General features: G+C 35.2%; 1 protein-coding gene across 1 annotated transcript in view; it reads right to left on the minus strand.

The window, feature by feature from the left end:
- Nucleotides 1-2,056: 2,056 nt before the first annotated feature.
- LOC149800060 (uncharacterized) overlaps nucleotides 2,057-22,645 on the minus strand; it is an 87,880-nt gene continuing 67,291 nt past the window's right edge. Inside the window, exons 6-9 of the mRNA XM_089959613.1 lie at nucleotides 18,947-19,118; nucleotides 16,690-16,838; nucleotides 13,009-13,132; nucleotides 2,057-8,330 (exon numbers count right to left, since the gene is read on the minus strand). Coding sequence (XP_089815739.1) covers nucleotides 8,135-8,330; nucleotides 13,009-13,132; nucleotides 16,690-16,838; nucleotides 18,947-19,118 — 641 coding nt within the window. The 3' untranslated portion in view covers nucleotides 2,057-8,134. The remainder of the gene's footprint in view (nucleotides 8,331-13,008; nucleotides 13,133-16,689; nucleotides 16,839-18,946; nucleotides 19,119-22,645) is intronic.

The raw sequence follows: 22,645 nt of genomic DNA on the forward strand, positions 1-22,645 counted from the left end.
AAACATTCATGAAAAGTAATCTTTTCATCCAGGTCCCGACGTCAGCCTTTATCTAATTGCTCTGCTAATGTCCTTCTTACTCTGTAGATCAACAGTGTTTATGGACATAAGCATCTGATGTTTGTTCCGGTGTATGCAGCTGCTGTTTACACTTTTGATGTAGTTCATAGGTGCCGCAAAATATGTTGCACCAGTGTTTTATTAATTTAGTGTAAGCGTAAGCAAGGGGATAGCTGAATCATTATTATTCATTAAACGTAAACACATTTGCACTTAAACAAGACCATTAAAAATAAATCAAAGAACTCAAGTTCTTTTTGCTGAAATCATTTTAGCCAGGCTTTCGTTTTTATCTCAACTCCAACAAAAGATGGACGATTATTAATCAAAGACTCAAAAGCCAACAAGACCACATCTGAACCTCTTATTACTTACAATGCCTAAAAAAAAACCATCCTGCATTTGTCCTAAACTCTCCAGATAACAGCAATAAAGTGTTATGTATATCTATATTTTTCTAACTCCTGGTGCATGATTTTATCTCATTTTTATTCATGGCTGTAAATTAGAGCAACTTCCCTTTAATTATATTATGTTGCCTATGTGACTAGTGTCTGTTTTAGAAATATTAAGAGCATAAAATTACATAGGATCTATAAATAGATGCTTATCTATGCGCTGACAATTACTAATAATAGTCTTAATAATAAGACTGGTTGATGACTTTGTGTTAATTTCTCATCCACTGGTGGAGTTTGGATGGTTCTAGAAGAATTAAGTTATTTCCCATGGTTGGACTAAGTAACATGAATAGACATTTCAAAATAAATTTAGTAGTATGATATGTCACATGGGGGTATGTTGTGATATACAGTTGTAATAGAAGGTGTATATAAGGAGATAACTGTCCAATCAGATTCATTCCAATACAGGAGTCATTCTTATTTCTTGTGTTCCTACCAGAACTCTGCAACCATGTTTTATGTTGTGCTTAAATATTATTTGCGATTTGAAATATATGTCTGGACTGTTCAGTGGAAATAGAAACTAATATTATTCTGGAACTATTGTGACTTATTCAAAGGAGACAATGTCATGATTCTTTGTGGACCAGTACATTTCTGATCTTGAAATTTAAATGGAACATTTCATTCTTTAGGACTTTCATAGAACTTTATCAGGATTATTTTGGATTCGCTTCATAATACTGTAAGTTCCTCTCATATTTTCATTTATAACGTTGACAATTAAATTATTTGTCAAGTTTTACAATACTTGTCAGCATTCTGTTTGTGACCATAATGTCATAACAAAAGTAATCAATTAACAGGTTATCATGTATACACGATAGCATTAATCCCATTATGCAACTATGCATCATTGCACCAGTGTCAGTAATTGCTGGAACAGTTCCAGTACCCACCAGACTGGTTCTGGTTAGTTTCTGTACTGCACATGAATGTTCAAAATGGTATTTTTGAATTACATATATGTTAAAGCCAAAGTTTAAATTTTTCAATAGAAGTATGAAAAGTAGAGTGTCTGCATAATAATGGGCATACATAGGGATAAATATTAATAACTCAATAAAGGGCATACATAGGGATACATATTAATAACTCAATAAAGGGCATACATAGGGATACATATTAATAACTCAATAAAGGGCATACATAGGGATACATATTAATAACTCGATAAAGGGCATACATAGGGATAAATATTAACAACTCAATAATCTTTTAGCATCTTGAAAATACATTTCCACATTTCATCAGCACAAAGTTTTCTCAAGCAAATCAGATTTTTTTCACCAAGTCTAAAGGGCAACTCACTTTGAGTACAGGTGTTGGATTTTCTGAGCACTCTGTGTGTGTGTGTGTCAATATATATATATATATATATATATATATATATATATATATATATATATATATATATATATATATATATATATATATATATATATATATATATCCTTTACTGTAGTCTGTGTCACATAAAACAACTGATGTTTCCAAAACTGTCTTGCTTAATTAACAAACAAAAGACAAGATTTACACAAGACCAACATTTAATGTGACTCAAAGTTTAAAATCCAGATCTAAATACAGGCTATAATATGGAATATATGCATATAAAAAATGAAAATTGATATACATTCAAACACAAATGATATTTCTAAATAGCATATTGAAACTTCTATATAAAAAAAGCAACCAACATGCATACACACACTATCAGAAAACAAATAAAACAGATGAATCAAACAGGTTTCCAAAACTATCACATACTAATCTACATAGCCAATAATGCTGACTATGTACTTGTTGAACTTGAAAGAGGACATAATCATGACTAATGTCTGAGTTATGTACATAACCTGAGCAGTCATGAGGTACTTATTTACCAATGTGCATAAGCCAACCAACTGTGAACACCATCATGAGGTACTTATTTATGAAATGTGTGTTAGATACAACCGTGAACACCATCATGAGGTACTTATTTACCAGCATGCATAAAACAGCTGTGAACACCATCACGAGGTACTTATTTACCAGTGTGCATAAGACAACCAACTGTGAACACCATCATGAGGTGCTTATTTACCAGCGTGCATAAGACAAACAACTGTTAACATCATCATGAGGTACTTATTTATGCAATGTGTGTTAGATACAACCAACTGTGAACACCATCATAAAGTACTTATTTATGCAATGTGTGTTAGATACAACCAACTGTGAACACCATCATGAGGTACTTATTTATGCAATGTGTTAGATACAACTAACTGTGAACACCATCATGAGGTACTTATTTATGCAATGTGTTAGATACAACTAACTGTGAACACCATCGTGAGGTACTTATTTATGCAATGTGTGTTAGATACAACCAACTGTGAACACCATCATGAAGTACTTATTTATGCAATGTGTGTTAGATACAACCAACTGTGAACACCATCATGAGGTACTTATTTATGCAATGTGTGTTAGATACAACCAACTGTGAACACCATCATAAGGTACTTATTTATGCAATGTGTGTAACAGACAACCAACTGTGAATGCCATCATGAGGTACTTATTTATGCAATGTGTGCTAGATACAACCAGCTGTGAACACCATCATGAGGTACTTATTTATGCAATGTGTGTTAGATTCAATCAGCTGTGAACACCATCATGAAGTACTTATTTATACAATGTGTGTTAGATACAATCAGCTCTGAACACCATCACAAGGTACTTATTTATGCAATGAGTGTAATAGACAACCAGCTGTGAACACAATCATGAGGTATGTATTCATACGATCTTTGTAAGAGACCAGCTGTGAACACCATCATGAGGTAATTTATATACACATGCAAAAGACAACCAGCTGTGAACACCATCATGAGGTATTTTATACACACATGCAGGAGACAACCAGCTGCTAACAACATCAAGATGTACTTATTTATATGTGCATAGATTTTATTCATTTAGTATCTCCACAATTTTGTGTTCAGTTTCAAGATTTGGAAAAGGCTTGAAAATCAAAACACTTCCTGAGCTCGATCCTGGAAATAAATGTTTGTTTTGATGAAACACAAACAACATCAAGTTTTGAAAGGCCATTTCTGATTGGCTGTCAGTGGCTACTGAATAATGCAATGACTACTACTGTACTACTTTCATACTGAATGTAAAGTCAGACTGTAGTTGAACATTTCCTTTACTAATTTCATACTGAATGTAAAGTCAGACTGTAGTTGAACATTTCCATGTACTAATTTCATATTGAATGTAAAATCAGACCATAGTTGAACATTTCCATGTACTAATTTCATACTGAATGTAAAGTCAGACTGTAACTGAACATTTCCATGTACTAATTTCATACTGAATGTAAAGTCAGACTGTAACTGAACATTTCCATGTACTAATTTCATACTGAACATTTCCATGTACCACTTTCATACTGAATGTAAAGTCTGACTGTAACTTAACATTTCTATGTACTAATTTCATACTGAATGTAAAGTCTGACTGTAACAGAACATTTTCATGTACTACTTTCATAATGAATGTAAAGTCAGATTGTAGCTGAACATTTTCATGTACTACTTTCATACTGAATATAAAGATTGCAGTTAACTTTTCCACTTTCCACTGTCATAGTAAATGTAGATAAATTCAGATTAAAGTTTAGCTTTGCCAAATACTACTGTCATAGTGAATGTAAATGTTTAGTATACATTCAGACTCTGTGTGTGTGTGTGTGTGCATGTGATTTAGATGTTTAAGATAGCTTTAACCATTTTTCGGTCATACCAGACTGTAGCTGAGCCTTTCCATATATTGCTGTCAGAATGTAGTTGAACATTTCCAAGTATTGCCATCATACTGAATGTAAAGTCAGATTGTAGCGACTTTTCCACTTTCCATTGTCATATTAAATGTAGATGAATTCAGTTTATAATTTAGCTTTGTCAAATACCACTGTCATACTGAATACAGATAAAACTGGCCTGTATCTAAATATTTCCAGATACTGCTGTCATATTTAATATAAATTCAGACTGTAGCTGAACATTTCCATATCTAGCTGTAATACTGAATGTAGATAAAGTCAAAGTGTAGCTAACTTTTCCACTTTCCACTGTCATGTTAAATGTAGATGAAGTCATATTATCTTTGAACTTTGCTATATATCATTGTCATTTTGAATGTAGATGAAGTCATATTATCTTTGAACTTTGCTATATATCACTGTCATTTTGAATGTAGATAAAAGTCAGCCTGCTTTAAAAAAATTCCACATACCACTGCCATATATAATATAAAGTCAAACTGTAGTTGAATGTTTCCACATACCAGACATATTTAATATAAAGTCAGATTAAACTCTGACATATCCCACTGTCAACCATGTGCCATATGAAGACATTATTTTTTAGAGAAAACATGGCAGCTGTATATATACTGATAGCAAGGTAAACAAAATTGTAATTTTCTAGATTTCCGAATGAGATCCCAGTGTAGGCAGCATAGTCTGAGCTGTAGAGAAAACTTGAGTTATTAATCATGAATGGCATATTATACGACTGTCCTGTGTTTAATAAATCTCTATGCAGATAACTGAAATTATTTTCAGAAACCATTTTTATTTTTTGAGTGGAATCCATCAACAAAGTTTGTTTAGTGTGCATGAAGAACACAAGATATTGATAGGATTTTCCTCAGCCTAAGTTCAAGCTATCTTCAAAATCCGGTAACTATAGATGAAGAAAGAGTTAATGTGCGGATAGCATTTTTTTCTTCTGTCAGCCATTATTGACAGAGTATTTTCTTATTCCATGTGCAAGCCTTCCACAAAGTTTGGTTACTGTAGATGGTGCACAACTTGCATTACTGTGTGGATACCAAAGTGTAGATGGTGCACAACTTGCATTACTGTGTGGATACCAAAGTGTAGATGGTGCACAACTTGCATTACTGTGTGGATACCAAAGTGTAGATGGTGCACAACTTGCATTACAGTGTGGATACCAAAGTGTAGATGGTGCACAACTTGCATTACTGTGTGGATACCAAAGTGTAGATGGTGCACAACTTGCATTACTGTGTGGATACCAAAGTGTAGATGGTGCACAACTTGCATTACTGTGTGGATACCAAAGTGTAGATGGTGCACAACTTGCATTACTGTGTGGATACCAAAGTGTAGATGGTGCACAACTTGCATTACTGTGTGGATACCAAAGTGTAGATGGTGCACAACTTGCATTACTGTGATGACCTTATAGCAGGCATATAATAAGCAGGTAAACTGCACCTTGAAAGCACAAAGATATATTTATAGTCTAGAGTTGGTTTTATACCAAAATCTTCATATCTGCTGCTTCAAAGAAAAAGAATCATCTGGTAATGACAATACTTGATTATTTATAGAAATTCAGATGTTTCATCGACAAGACTAGAAACAGCACTAGTATATATGGAATGCCTTTAAAAATCAGCAATGGTACTGATATTATATGATTCTGCTAACAAAAATTATGAATGTGATTCACTGGCAGGCTGACTTGTAAGATTATTTGCCAGTGTTAGAGTAATTCATCCACATGAATGGGATTCATTCACAGGCTGACTCACAATGTTATTGGCCAGTGTGAGAATAATTCATCCACATGAATGGGATTCATTCACAGGCTGACTCACAATGTTATTGGCCAGTGTGAGAATAATTCATCCACATGAATGGGATTCACTGGCAAACTGACTTACAAGGCTATTTGTCTGTGTGAGAATAAAGCATCCACATGAATGGAATTTACTGGCGGGCTGACTCACAAGTTTATTGGCCAGTGCGAAAATATGTCATCCATATGAATGGGGTTCATTTGTAGGCTGACTCACATGGTTACTGGCCAGTGTGAGAATAATCCATCCACATGAATGGATTCACTGGTAGACTGACTTGCAAGGTTATTGGCCAGTGTGAGAATTGATTCTTATGAATGGGAATCACTGGTAGGATGACAAGCAAGTGTACTGATCAGTATGAGAACAATTTATTGGTGGGCTGACTTTGCAAGCTTACTGGCCAGTGTGAGAACAATTTATTGGTGGGCTGACTTTGCAAGCTTACTAGCCAGTGTGAGAACAATTTATTGGTGGGCTGACTTTGCAAGCTTACTGGCCAGTGTGAGAACAATTTATGTGTGGGCTGACTTTGCAAACTTACTAGCTAATGTGAGACCAATTTATTAGTGGGCTGACTTTGCAAGCTTACTGGCGAATGTTAGAACACTTTTTAGTGGTGGGCTGACTTTGCAAGCTTACTGGTGAATAATTTATTTGTGGGCTGACTTTGCAAGCTTATGGGTGAATGTGAGAACAATTTATTTGTGGGCTGACTTTGCAAACTTACTGGCTAATGTGAGACCAATTTATTTGTGGGCTGACTTTGCAAGCTTACTGGCTAATGTGAGAACAATTTATTGGTGGGTTGACTTTGCAAACTTACTGGCGAATGTGAGAACAATTCAACCACATGTATATTTATTTCTGTATTAATTTACTAACCCACACCAATCTGCAAATAGCTAATAGCCAGTAATTTTGTAACAAAAATCTAATTCTTCAATAACAGAAATACACTGCCTTGGTAAGTAACTGTCCTTTCTGTTTACAATTTACGGGCTTCAGACATACTGACCCTTGCACGAAAATATATGTAATCGTCTTTTCTGTAATGGACATGATGGCCATCGCCATAAGCAAGTCAAACCTTACATCTCTGTTAGACATTCATGCAATTAAAACATGCAGAATATTAAGACTTGTTGTTTTTTAACACTGTGTTTCTCATTTTGCAACAGAAATAGTATGTGTAAGATAATGAGATACCATAAATATACGCTTATGAAATCATTCAAACTGCAAACTGCTCAAACCCAGGTCTGCCATCACTTAATGCATTAGGAGATCTGGGTCTATTCAGTTTATTAGCAGAAGTCAGTAGAACATAAAACAGACCCTGATCTGTCAGTGCATTATGGGATAGCAGATCAGTCTCCATACTGTCTGCAATTGGACTTGTAGGAGTACATGCGGTATATTATTAACAATGAGAGAAAAAAATGCATCACACGTATGGTATATATAGCTGACAACAATAAGAAACTTATCACTAGTTAAAACTGTACATTAGGTTCATTTTTTGTTCGTGTTTTTTGTTCCTCTCAATTCAATGAAATATTTAAAAGTGAAAGCATAAAATCTGAACTCATTTTAAACTGATAAAAAGTAAATTTGCCATTTTAATCTTATGCTGGAGTTCAAAATATCTGTTCAACTGTTTACATCACTGTACCAAGATCTATTCATTTCCTATGAAAATAAATCCTTGTATGAAACAGTTATGTATTAATTAATTCATTAATTTTGCTCATTCACTTGACAAAGTATTCTTTGGAACAATGACCCCTAAAACGCAAAATACTGGTTTCATGTCCTCTAATGCAAGGAGTATTCAGGGAAGATTACAATATGACAGTCTCCACTGGTACTGGTTAACTACAATTTACAAAAAGGCTACTACATCAAGGACATGAGTGACATATCAGAAAGCCCTATAATATAAAAACAGTTGCAAAAAGGACAAACATGAGGAAAAGGGAAGAGAGAACCATGGGAGCACCTGCTATAGTGCAATCTTCATTGGTCCTGAAGATGATGCTGGACCACTTAGCCAGATAATCTGCCACACCATGGTCACAATTTTCACCAACGTTGTCATGTAAGCAGGTCTTCATGGCATTATAAAGGCTGAAAGGAATAACAAAAGATGCATTGATGGGGTATAAATAATTAATAATTAAAAATCAAGATATATCTATAGGTAAGAACAAACACAGTTCAGCAATTTACCACAAATACTTGCATATAAGTTGGGTCTGACTGCAAAAATGCATGGATATAGATCTGCTTATAAGTGAATATACATGGTTTCCATGGCAACAACTGCAAAACTCTTGAACCAGATCTGCACCATTTATTTAAAATCATTAGCAAAAAGATAAAAATTTTAGTAGCTAGAAGGCCGGTGCACAAATAATTTGATGGCAGACCTATGTGATGACAGCACTATGTGATGGCTGATTTAAATGATGGCAGATCTATGTGATGAGAGATCTATGTAATGATAGCACCATGTGATAGCATATCTATCTGATGGCAGCACTATATGATGACATATCTATGTGATGGCAGCACTATATGATGACATATCTATGTGATGGCAGATCTGTGTGATGACAGATTTATGTGATGGCAAATCTATGTGATGGCAAATCTGTATGATGACAGCATTATGTGATGGCAGATCTATGTGATGGTAGCATTATGTGATGACAGATCTATATGATGGCAAATCTATATGATGGCAGATCTATGTGACAACAGCATTATGTGATGGCAGCATTATGTGATGGCAAAGCTATGTGATGACAGCACTATGTGATGGCAGATCTATGCAATGACAGATCTATGTGATGACAGATCTATGTCATGAAAGCATTATGTGATGGCAGAGCTTAATGATAGCAGCACTGTGTGATGACAGCACTATGTGATGGCAGATCTATGTGATGGCAGATCTATGTAACAACTGCAATGTGAGATGACAGATCTATGTAATAAAAGGACTATGTTATGGCAAATCAAGGCTAAACTGGAGTCCTATTATATATTGTGTAGTTCCCCCAAATTATCAAAGGTTGATTTCAGGAACACTGTGAGAACAAGAATTTTGAACTGGAGCAACAAGTGATGGGTCCATTCACAAAATGTCCTGGTCATTACAATTTGCTCCTATGAGGATTACTGTGTCTGTGATGGGAAGCAAAAGCAAGTAGAAATTTGGCACTCACAGACAATGTATATATGCCAACCATGAGAGAGGTGTAAGCCTTAGTTTTGCTAATGTAAGTGGTAAAAAAGAGTGTAATCAGAGCTTAAAGTGTGTAATCTATATATTACAAACCATAATTACAGTACACTGTATGAAAAATGTTTGTCTACTTTTGCTACTAACCTGGATCTGCAGCAGGCAACAATAGGCAAAATGCATATGGATTAGAACCAGAATACAACAAACACAAACCATACTGACAATGCTCCAGATCTGTGAATTTTTCATCCAATCAAGTTGTCGAAATTTAAATACTGTTACTCCATGATCATACCAAGAGGTACACAGCTGGAATTGACTCAAAATTAAGTGATTTTCCACTGCCCATCTGTGTTTGCACATATACATCCTTTACCTCAAATAAACCTGTAATGGTTTTTCCCTGGTTACATTTTTTTTTTAAACCTCACTTTAAGTCAATTACCTCAGTTATTTTCAGATAATGTACAATGCAGCATTGTTACATGCTATTGGTTAGTTGGCATTATACTCTACAGGATGAATCTCTTGAAACACAATAGATGTCACTAGTGTAAAGAACCCAAATATCTGATCGATCTGCCAAGGTGTTGATAAGCTAATATAACACAACCTTGGCTTGTGAAAATAAGGCAAAGACTGTTCATGCCAAACTGCATCAGACTACGTTTAACAGTTCTTGAGCTGTGCTTGTTACAGTGAAGATAATAAAGTTCACAACCAGTAGCCATAACCAATGTGACAATAAAGTTAACTGTCAGGGGCTATAAATGATGTGACATTTAGGCTAACTGTCAAAGGCTATAACTCATGTGACATTTAGGCTAACTGTCAAGGGCTATAACTCATGTGACATTTAGGCTAACTGTCAAGGGCTATAACTCATGTGACATTTAGGCTAACTGTCAATGACCATAGGTTTAGAGCTAACATGGACACTACATTTTCCCATTCAAATATTTGTAGAATATTAAATTCTACAAAATACCTTTTTCCTTTCTTTTTTGGGGGGTCTAACTTGGTATTTATTTAGAAAAAACTCCACCCTGCCCCTATCTTCTGCTACACTACATTGAAAACACTCTTAACATGATCACCAAAATTTAACCAAACAAAATTTTAGGAGTCCTGAGTAAGTTGATCTTATATATTCAGCAATATGATCAAATTAATGCAGATTCCATTTTTCCCATTTATTTTTTAATACCATATGACCGAAATTTTTATTTTGGTGCTAAAGATAATCGACTAGACTCTCGCATGACTCTGTGTGATCTTCATTGCACAAGGGTCTGATAAAAAACCAAGTTTGTTTTGGAATGCCAGTAGGATGGCTATTTATATTCTTTCAAAGTTTTGATAGAATTTAACATGAGTGACTGCAGAAAATACACACAGAGAAATGTTTGAAATAAGGATAGGCTACTTTCAATTCCATTTAGCTGCAAGGGTTGGTCTTAATATATTCAAATTCAAAGTAAACAATAATTACCAATCAGAATTAAAAGTAGACAATTCGATGCCTGACATATCTGGATCAATGTAGATAGGATGTGAAGTACCAGAGTAACTTCATGCAAAGTGTGCAGTAAATTATCAGCAAAATACTTAAATTGTACAGACTGAAAAAGGCAGGAATATCTCCTCTACGTTGATTTAATCAGTGAGTTGCTGAGTTTGGATTCGAACTAAGCAAGTTGCCAGCTTAGGTTAGGATGATGTGGAGTGGGTGTTACATATAATTTTTCCATTTGTTACCAACTGAAAAGGAGTGTCTGTCATCAGCAGTGTTACATATAATTTTTCCATTTGGTACCAACTGAAAGGAGTGTCTGTCATCAGCATGACTGACTGCTTAGTCTGGTTTTACATATCACTACCTACTAGCTAATGACATAAAGGCATACCTGTCATCAGCATGACTGATGGCTAAGTCTGGTTTTAGGTATCACTATCCACTAGCTATTGACAGAAAGGAGTGCCTATCATCAGCATGACTGATGGCTAAGTCTGGGTTTAGATATCACTATCCACTAAGTTAACAAAGAATATTCAAATACTTATTTTCTATTCAAATATTAACAATTATTCTAATATACCAGTCTGGTTGTTCATTTCAGTCCAACAATATGTCTATCAAAAAATGAAGCTGAGGACACAAAATTATAAAAGCTAGGTCTAGGTCTATGCAATGTTTGTGCCAAATTGCATTTGAATGCTTCTTGAAACTAATGGCCAGTGTCAAGATAAAGTTAACTTTCAAGGACCATAAACCATGTGAAGATAAGTTAACTGTCAAGGGCCATAAACCATGTGAAGATAAGTTAACTGTCAAGGGCCATAAACCATGTGAAGATAAGTTAACTGTCAAGGGCCATACACCATGTGAAGATAAGTTACCTGTCAAGGGCCATAAACCATGTGAAGATAAGTTAACTGTAAAGGGCCATAAACCATGTGAAGATAAAGTTAACTGTCAAGAGCCATAACCCATGTGAAGATAAGTTAACTGTCAAGGGTCATAAACCATGTGAAGATAAGTTAACTGTCGAGGGCCATAAACCATCTCAAGATAAAGTTAACTGTCAAGGGCCATAACCCATGTGAAGATAAGTTAACTGTCAAGGGCCATAAACCATGTGAAGATAAGTTAACTGTCAAGGGCCATAAACCATGTGAAGATAAGTTAACTGTCAAGGGCCATAAACCATGTCAAGATAAAGTTAACTGTCAAGGGCCATAACCTTCTTTTTTCAAGTTGACAAGGAAGTTGTACAAAGCAAGAACCCACACTTAAATGAACATGGAACTCAACTGAGACACTAAATATCTATGCCTCTGAACAAACCCCCAGTTTAATTAATATGGGACTTGACTGAAAACAACAAACATGTATGACCACTGAACAAGAACAGATAAATGAATATGCAACTCCACGGAGACACTAAACATGTCTGAGCCAGTCAAATTAATATGGGGCATTCTTGTAACATTAAAAATGTCTGAACCAGTCAAGTGAATATGGGACTCTACTGAGACACTAAATATATCTGAACCAGTCAAGTGAATATGGGACCCTACCAAAACACTAAATATATCTGAACCAGTCCAGTGAATATGGGACATTACTGCTGTGACACTAAACATATCTGAGCCAGTCAAATGAAAATGGAACATTCTTGTGACATTAAGAATGTCTGAACCAGTCAAGTGAATATGGGACTCTACGGAGACACTAAATATATCTGAACGAGTCAAGAGAATATTACTAAAACACTAAACATGTCTGAACCAGTCAAATGAATATGAACATTACTGGGACACTAAACATGCCTGAACCAGTCAAATGACTATGGGATTTTACTGAGACTCTAAATATGTCTGCACTCTCTTCCTAAGATATACATAGACACTGCTCTGTTATTGTCTCAAAATATAGGTTCACAGTTTTACTATCTCATCTTGTGCATAAAATATTTTAATTCCCCAAATAATAGCACTGTGGTCTTTGGAAAATCACATTGCCATCTGCATCCTCTGCTCCTGAGCACTTACTTGCATGAAATTGGCTCAGATGGAGAATTGGGTCCTGGGTAGGTCTTTGAGGCATTTTCTACACACTTCTGAAACTGTGTGGACTCGAACTGCTCATACATGCACTGTGAATGTTTTCCGAGTTCTGAAAAAAGATAAGATATTGTATTTGATTACAAGTCATTTTTTTCCATACAATGCAACTAAAGAAATTTGACTACACTGGTCCGGCCCATGAATGGCTTCCCTGACCAGCGGCCACCCACTTTTTACAGCCAGAATCCCATGGCACCGATGACATTGTGTTAAAAAATACATTTAAACAAAGGCCACCCCTCTAACGTGACCAGCGGCCAACATATTAGTGCAAAAATGTAAAATTAACCCTCACCAGTGGCCACATTTTATTATTAATATGTGACAAGAGCCGATATTTAATTCATATGGTAAGGTAAGTAATCTGGTTATCTTTCCCAATGTCAGGTTTTTGTTACTGAAAGTAGTGTTGGCCAAAGTACATCTAACCCTAAGGTTAGAATTATATCATTAATGCTGACAAAATGAGGAAATCAAGCAATGTTTTGATATAGTTTTGGGCTTCACACAGCGGTTGAGTTTTTTCTTTCATGATTACGACTAGATGCAATTGTCAAGATCATAACATGGTCAGCAAAGGCTAAATATCAATTTTGTACATTAAAACACACAGAGAAATTAACTTTGATTAAAACATTGTACCAGACAAAGACCAAAAATCACATGACAGTACATGTATCACTTCCTTTATAAACAAGGCATTTAATTGCTGCAAAGGTTTTGTTTGCATAATTAAATTCCAGTACTGTACAATTAGCAACAAAGAAATAAATCATTTTAAAACTTCAATATGCCATCACATAAATGAAGAATTAACACACTTTAAAAGAAAAAGTAAAAGTTATTTGACTTGACAGCAATGGGGGAGAGTTCAAGATTTCTTGCCAAAAAAGTTTTAGGTTGGAAGACTCAAATAAACAACATCGTAACAGTTAAGAAGACTATTCTGCAGCAGTGGGAAAATGGTGTAAATGGAAAGAGAATTATTTTAAATACAAAGCAATGTCTGTACCAAGATTTTGCAATCTGCAGGCCAACAATTCCCCACTCACATTTCACGGCTAAGAATAAGAACTATTAATTAATGTTACCTATAAATAAATTTGTTTTTAAGAAAAGAAGTACTTTTAATAAAAACTGCTTCTTTTAAATGAAGATATTAAAAGCTTTAAGTTATGTGTAACTTTCTTACTATATACAAATACATATACATACTTCTCACAAATATAGCCCCCCTCTAGAAAGGGCACCTGTCTTAAACCTTGTGCAGTTTTATGCAATATACATACCGTTCCATTTTAATACCTATTCATCTTTTTTACATCTCCCGTTGATCGGGAAGCTTTATTTTGCACCGTTACCATCTTACCGTTTTTAATTTCAACCATTTGTTCTTTTATATCGCTGGTCGATATAGAACCTTTTATAAGTTTTAAAAGATTATACAAGTAACACTTTGTTTGGCGCTAAATAGCCTAAAAGTGCTGATGCGCCGTTTAAAAAACAAACAATCAATCAATCAATCAACCGTAAATATTTACTCTAAACTCTGACTTTTATGCTATCACCTTGTGCAGTTTTATGCAATATATATACCGTCCCATTTTAATACCTATTCACCTTTTTTACATCTCCCGTTGATCGGGAAGCTTTATTTTGCACCGTTACCATCTTACCGTTTTTAATTTCAACCATTTGTTCTTTTATATCGCTGGTCGATATAGAACCTTTTATAAGTTTTAAAAGATTATACAAGTAACACTTTGTTTGGCGCTAAATAGCCTAAAAGTGCTGATGCGCCGTTTAAAAAACAAACAATCAATCAATCAATCAACCGTAAATATTTACTCTAAACTCTGACTTTTATGCTATCACCTTGTGCAGTTTTATGCAATATACATACCGTTCCATTTTAATACCTATTCATCTTTTTTACATCTCCCGTTGATCGGGAAGCTTTATTTTGCACCGTTACCATCTTACCGTTTTTAATTTCAACCATTTGTTCTTTTATATCGCTGGTCGATATAGGACCTTTTATAAGTTTTAAAAGATTATACAAATTACACTTTGTTTGGCGCTAAATAGCCTAAAAGTGCTGATGCGCCGTTAAAAAACAATCAATCAATCAATCAATCATGTCTTAAACGGCCACTTTCCCTGTGCAGAAAGGGTGGCTGTACAAGAGGGAGACCACTGTATTGATCAAGTTGGTGGCCAGGTTGGATAACACATTTAATTTTATTTGGATCCTAATGAATGAAGCTCATCACTGCTGTCATGAATTTCACTAAACCTTTGATACCCTAAGGAACCTCATGAGGGGATGGTGCATAGGTCACATGACCAGTCAGTATTCAGGACCACAGTGATGGTCAGCTTGTGTTTTTAGCTACTAATGAAGTTTGTGAACTTGTCTTTCTTTTCAGGATTTTACTCATGTTTCCAGACTCCTGTAAAAGACAGTCAGACTTGGATTAGTAAATATTTCCTTTATACTGGAAAGAATCTACACCGATTCCTTCCTGTACTAATTTTTGGCAAACTGGAGTAGGGTTGTAACTATAATAGCGGATGATGTGCTACCTGTGAATAAAACTAAAAACAGCCTCACACTGCAAGTGGACTTTTGCATGAAACTTTTGTCCAAATGTTCACAGTTACAAATGACCAATGGGATTTCATCTTGTAGGTCACACACCAAAGCCATATCTAGCACTGACATGGTTGGTAATGCAAAGGCTGAGCATGTTGGTACTCATGGGGATGCAGAACTGTCGTTTTGATGAATGGCTGCTGGGCTAGAGTCGCCTTCTTCACCTCAAGAAATGCCATCAGAGAGTCACATGACAAAAACATGGTCAGATGTGGAACAGATAAATAATCAGTGTGCAGCACAAGAACAGTTGTGGCAGTAAAGAGCTGATCTCTAAGAAAAACAGTCTAGTAATATGGCATCACTTAAAAGCCAAATGTTGGCAGTAACATCAAAAACTAAGAGAAAAAAAATAGACCTAAAAACACAAACTTCACTTGACAAAATTTATTTCATTGGTGTAATTTTTTTAAAAGTGCTGCCACCAGCAGGCATTAGTGACATTTTCAATGATCAAAACTTCATCCAATATTGTAATTTTACAGTGTACTCAGAATCTTCTAGTAAAGAAAATGTAAACAAATATAGGACTTGATGTTAATTGAAATTTCCAGACACTATCTGCTGATAAAATAAGTCTGGGTTCCATTTATCAATTTTGATTGTACTTTTCTTCACTTTCAAGAAAGTGTCAATTCTTTTGGCATTTTCTTGGGAACAAAATGGGCTCCATGCCATCCTGTGCATTATAAGAGGGTTCGTGAATCTTCTGGGCATTAGTTATCAAGGGAGCATTGTATTCTGTATACAATAATAAAATGAGTGTTTGGCCATTAAGCAGCACTGTGATACATACATCTGGTTTTTCTGGTTTTTTTGTCCAGCAAATATGGCATCCCATTTGAATGTTTTTTTGAGACCATACCTTCACTTATAGTGTGGTCTACGTTTCTGGGCCAAAGATTATGTGCAATTTATTGTGGGAGAGATGTACATACAGTTTCACTTACCATTAATATTCTTACATCCAGTCATAACCAGGTCTTTCAACGGTTTTGGCTGGAATGTTGTGGTCAAACCAGCTCGGTCGGAGTTCATCTTGAATTTAGGACATTTCTCATAGCCTTCAAGGAAGCATGTCACGTCTGTTTTGGCAGATCTACAAATGGAAATTAAAGTCAAATGTTTGCAAGTACTACACATTAAACACTCAATCCCAAAATTATTCATGGATATAGGGTTTATTTGCATTGGGATTTACCACTGTCCTGCTCCTCTCCCCCTTCATACCTGCCATATTTCTGTGTATGTGTGTGTGTGTCCCCCAAAAAATTGACATTTGTCCAATTCAGAATAAGCTAATATATCTTGCATATAGAAAATTATAGGAAATTCAAATCTAACTTAAAGAAAATAACATATTTTTTTAAGTATTTAATGTACTCACAAACAAAAATTGTTCGAAGACTTAGCATTGTCAAATATTATCACCACACACATATGTACATACACTCACATCATGAAATGGCCACCTTATTTAGATTATCATATAATGGTTTTTCTGAAGGCAGGTGACAAACTTTCTTGAAGGCATAGTCATACACCATCACTTGTAATTAGATTTATCAATCAGGACAAAGAATTTGTTATTTTGGTAAAACTGTGTGCATGTGTGTGATTTGGAATTTTAATGTAGCTTTAAAAAAAATTCAGTCATATCGCTACGATGTCTGCAGTGTGGCAGTTTATAGTGATGTCTAGCACTTGGGCATCATGCCGCAGACATGTAACATGATGTCCCACAAGTCACATTATCCTGACACCAGGGTGACCAGTCCTAACACTAACCATTTTAATGCTGGGTGCCAAGCAAGGCAGCTGTTAGTACCATTTGTATAAGTCTTTGGTATGACTTAACCAGGGATTGAACCCACAACCTCCCGCATCCGAGGTGGATGCTCTAACCACTAGGCCACCAGAGCGGTCTGGCATTACTAAGTTACTTGTATGTCCAACATTGGTACAAATAGACATCAACGTTTTTGTCTGTTTGCACTTGGGAACAGTTCCTTACACAGGTCTGTAATTGGATTTCTTGGCAATGTCATAATCTGGGAACAGTTCCTTACACAGGTCTGAAGAATGAGCTGTACCTGAAAATGGCAGATTGTGTTCTGCAACAAACTGCACTTTAGCGTCTGTTAATAATTGTTAATACACATCAGTTACTTTAGCAGTCAGTCTATTTTTATGCATTGTATTGATGCTGGGAGATGTTGCAATGTTGATGTATTTGTACTCTGCAGAATGATTAAAGTCAATACAGCATTTGCAAATTTAGTTTTCCTGTGCTTTGCTTGCTTCATTCTTCCCTGAATCATAGCTGCAATTTGACATCTTGCCACAGAAATCTGACATCCTGCCACTGCAATTTGACATCTTGCTTCAAAATTAAATCACACTTTCATACTATTTTGACTGCTGAAACAATCATGTTTTGTGATTTTATATAGTAAAATCCTACTTCAAAGAAATGTTGCTGCTGATCATAATCTTGTCAGATATCTGTAATAAATATTGCTTAAACATTCTCGTTCAGGGCAATAATGTGTAGTAACTTTTTGTTCTTCAACACACATCTCTTAAGACTTATATAAGTTCAAGTAGTGTATTTAAACTATGCAAATTAGCCTAACTGACTCTCCCACAGCAGTTTTGAAAGGACTTAACATCACCCTAGCTATTTTCAGTCAGTTAAGTAATATGTGAAATGGTGGTTGTTTATCTCTGACTGTTTTAACTGCTTACTGACAAACAGTTGCCAAAGATAGTATTACATCAACTCTAAGCAGACTGATAGCTGCCAATAGATTTTCACTCTGACTGATAGCAGCCAATAGATTTTCACTCTGACTGATAGCAGCCAATAGATTTTCACTCTGACTGATAGCTGCCAATAGATTTTCACTCTGACTGATAGCAGCCAATAGATTTTCACTCTGATAGCAGCCAATAGATTTTCACTCTGACTGATAGCAGCCAATAGATTTTCACTCTGACTGATAGCAGCCAATAGATTTTCACTCTGACTGATAGCAACCAATAGATTTACTGTTAATGCTTACTACAGGTTAAAGGCAAAGATCATGGTAAATCTCTCTCTCTCGCTCTGTTTTTTTTGTGTGCTGTTGCTAAGATTACTGACAAGTTGGGTGTGTGTGAAAACACATGCTTTTTGCATGACAAAATGTTTTTGGGGAAACTTACCCACAGATATAATCCAAGACTCTAGCCAGATTTTTCATTCCCATACTATCTTCATTGCTTCTTGAGATCTGGGAAAGACCCAACAAAACCGAAGTCCCACACTGCGTGTATCTATCTGTATCAGTCCTAGAGCACTGCCCATCCATTCCACCATCGGTATCAGAAGTATCAACTGAAAAGATAGTATGAGAGTGTGTGTATATGTAGTATATATATATATACACACACACACACACACACACACACGCAAAACCAATATAATCAAATATAATCGAACAGATTAGTGATTTCTAATAACAACAGCACCTAACATCTAGACTTCATGCACCAGCACCCTAACCCACTCATCACTAAATACAGATGTAACAATGTCACAGGTAAGGGTTTGAGGTTCATAAGAACTAAGTAAGCAAGCTGTCTGAATGTCCATTAAGAAATTTAAACTACATGAAATTTTGATTGACAATGATACACCAAACACAAAGAAAATGCTTATCCCTGAATCTCGATAATTGGATAACTGATTATGATAAAGAAATTTTGGTTATGGCACTTGTACTTAAATCTACCTTGTGCTAAAAATAGACCATAACATCATTGTGCCCGGCTGCTGCCATACTGTTTTCGGACAAAGCACCGAGAGACACTTAGTAACACGTAGTAAATGACGACATATATGCAATTTTTTATTTTTTTGGGACTTCCCTCACTATGTAATGTTTTCATATATTAAACTATAATATGTGAGCATGTACAGTAATAATTTGGTACATTTCATTTCTTTGTCATCTGTTTATAGGTTTCCAATCTTTGTTTAGTAAAACTCTCCTATGTGCATATTATATATGTATTTTTGTGTGTGTGTGTGTGACTTAGATTTTTTAAAGTAGCTCTAAAACAAATTCAGTCATATCGCTACGATGTCTGCAGTGTGGCAGTTTATAGTGATGCCTAGCACTAGGGCATCATGCCGCAGACATGTAGCATGATGTCCCACCCTGTCACATTATCCTGACACTGGGGCCGACCAGTCCTAACACTAACCTCTTAATGCTGAGTGCCTGTTAGTACCATTTTTATAAGTCTTTTGTATGACTTGGCCAGGGATTGAACTCACAATCTGAAACGGACGCTCTAACCACTAGGCCACCTGAGCGCACGCGCATGCGTACGTGCGTGTGTGTGTGTCCCAAATGAATGTGTTGAAACTAATAATATTTATTTATATCTACTTTGTTTTCTTTTCAGTTAGTGTTTGTGTGTAAAATATGTATTATTTTAAGGTTGGCTGGTGTCATTAAGGACAGCAGTTTTTGTGTTGTTGTTTCCATGAATACATGCAGAAAATTATACCTCCCGACAAAATTTAATTATATACATCTTTTAATTATGGAAATGTATTACCCACGTAGTATAAATATAATCAACCAGTCCTGCTCTTTTCTACACCATAACTCTGACGAACATAATGCATTCTTATTTGTTTAAACTGTCATTCAAAATTACGATTTGTTTGTAAAACAGTTAAAATAAATTTACTCTCTTCTTTTCTTAACTTTGTTACAGATTAACACATCAGAATCAGAAAAGGTCAATAAAATCACTAATGCATAATACCAACAAAACAAACAAACAAACAAATAATACCACAAAACACACATCGATGCATTGTTTTTAAATATATGGAATATCTATGCAACATTTCTAGATTATACAAGCATATCACATCAAATAAGCAGAGTGTAATTTTATGCGCTAAACAAAATGTAAGAAATGGTCACTTACTATGTACACCCCTCTCCATTTCAAACATGAATCACATATAAGGATACTTCACTGACATTATTTAATGAAGGAGGGGCTGGCAGTTCTCATGGAAAATGTAATTGTATATATCCTTTAATTAAGGAAATGTATTATTCACATAGTATAAATATAATCAACCAGTACTGTTCCCTTCAACAACGTAACTCTAATGAACATAATCCATTCTTATATGTTCTAAACTATCATTCAAAATTAGGATTTGTTTGTGAAACGGACATTGAAATAAACATATAAATTTTCTCTCTTCTTGTCTTAGCTTTGTTACTGGTTAACACATCGGAATCAGAAAAGGTTAATAAAATCACTAATGCATAATACAACACACACACCCCGAAAACATCGATACATTGCTTTTAAACTTATGGAATACACATTAAACATTTCTAGATTCTACATGCATAATATCACATCAACTAAGCAGAGTGTAATTTTGTGCGCTAAACAAAATATAAGAAATAGCCACTTTCCTACATACATCCCTCTCTGTGTGTATGTTAAAACATGAATCAAATATAAGAATACTTCATCGGCTTTATTTAATGGGGTCGGGGGGTGGCAGTTCCCTTGGAATTTTCATCTCAAAATATTCAGGGTGTATCTATCAGTGATGAAATGTAAGCAATTTGTGTATTACAGTGTTCTATAAAGATTCATCAAATTTGATTATATGATTTATACAGTCTGCAGGCATAAGCACCACTGTAACAAAATATTGGAATGCACATCTGTATTCAGATGTACAAATTTAACATCTGGTACATGGTTTTCAGTAAGAATAATAATACGAACAATATCATGGAAAAGAACACCGGTTCGCCTTGTCCGAAAGGCTATTTTTAGAAACTGACATCACTGCGTGTGACATTTCACAAAGGTAAAAAGTACAAGCGCCATTGCAATCCCCCTCACATGGGACCTAGGGGAGCCTGCCAAAGGCAATAACCCCTTCTGTCATTGTAATCCTCCTTCCACGGAGCCTGAAGTTGAAAGTTTCAGCAAAACCATTTTTTCTGGGTACATTTTAAAAACAAATGGAATTAGCCAACAATTGTAGCAATTATTTTTCCTGCCTTCAGAAGTTGGACAATTGATCTCCAGGTTATTTTTCTTTTTGTTTTCCTGGTGGTGGAGTGTTGCTGCCTTCCACGCATTCATCATAATTTTTTTTGTTGTTGTAAAAAGGCCAATAGGCATTGAATACACGTGTTCTATTCTGACAGTGATTACTACAGAAATCATGGGCGTTCCGAAGGATTTAATTCATTGCATGAAAAGAAGAGGAATTTTATCTACCATCCAAACACAGAGGTCATTCAAAATAAATATATTAATTACTAGTGAGTGTGGCCCATAATCTGACACTATTTTGTCCCAAAGATCCATTATGAGATAGTGCCTTGATCTACGTTACCAGGAATGTTTAAAGAATTACTTTTTTGTTTTTAAATTCCAAGATCTCAGAGCAAACAGTATCCAGGCCAGATGTTAGAATAAGCAGATTATGATAAAACAATGCACTGTTATTAGCTGGTTTGTCAATATGAACAGAGAATTTGTTTATTGAAAAATAGACAAATTCCAGTGCATTTAATATCCAGTTTGCAGTTTCCTTTCATGATGCATCTAAATTTCTTCACTTCAAACCCAAGATGGTATGTACAAGTTTAAACAGTCAATAATGTTGGGGAAAAAATCACCAGATGGTATACATACATGCCAAACCCCTGAAATGCATAACATAATTACTGATATTATAAGTAGCAAAAAAACATAATTTGGGTATAAAAAGCATAATCAACACATTACAACTTGGAATTACAATTTACAGCACGTATGAATAAGACACATTCTTATGACTAGCAGTGGGTACAA

The sequence above is a fragment of the Sinohyriopsis cumingii genome, chromosome 5, assembly GCF_028554795.1.
Source record: "Sinohyriopsis cumingii isolate HCF-2022 chromosome 5, ASM2855479v2, whole genome shotgun sequence".
Lineage (NCBI taxonomy): Eukaryota > Metazoa > Mollusca > Bivalvia > Unionida > Unionidae > Sinohyriopsis > Sinohyriopsis cumingii.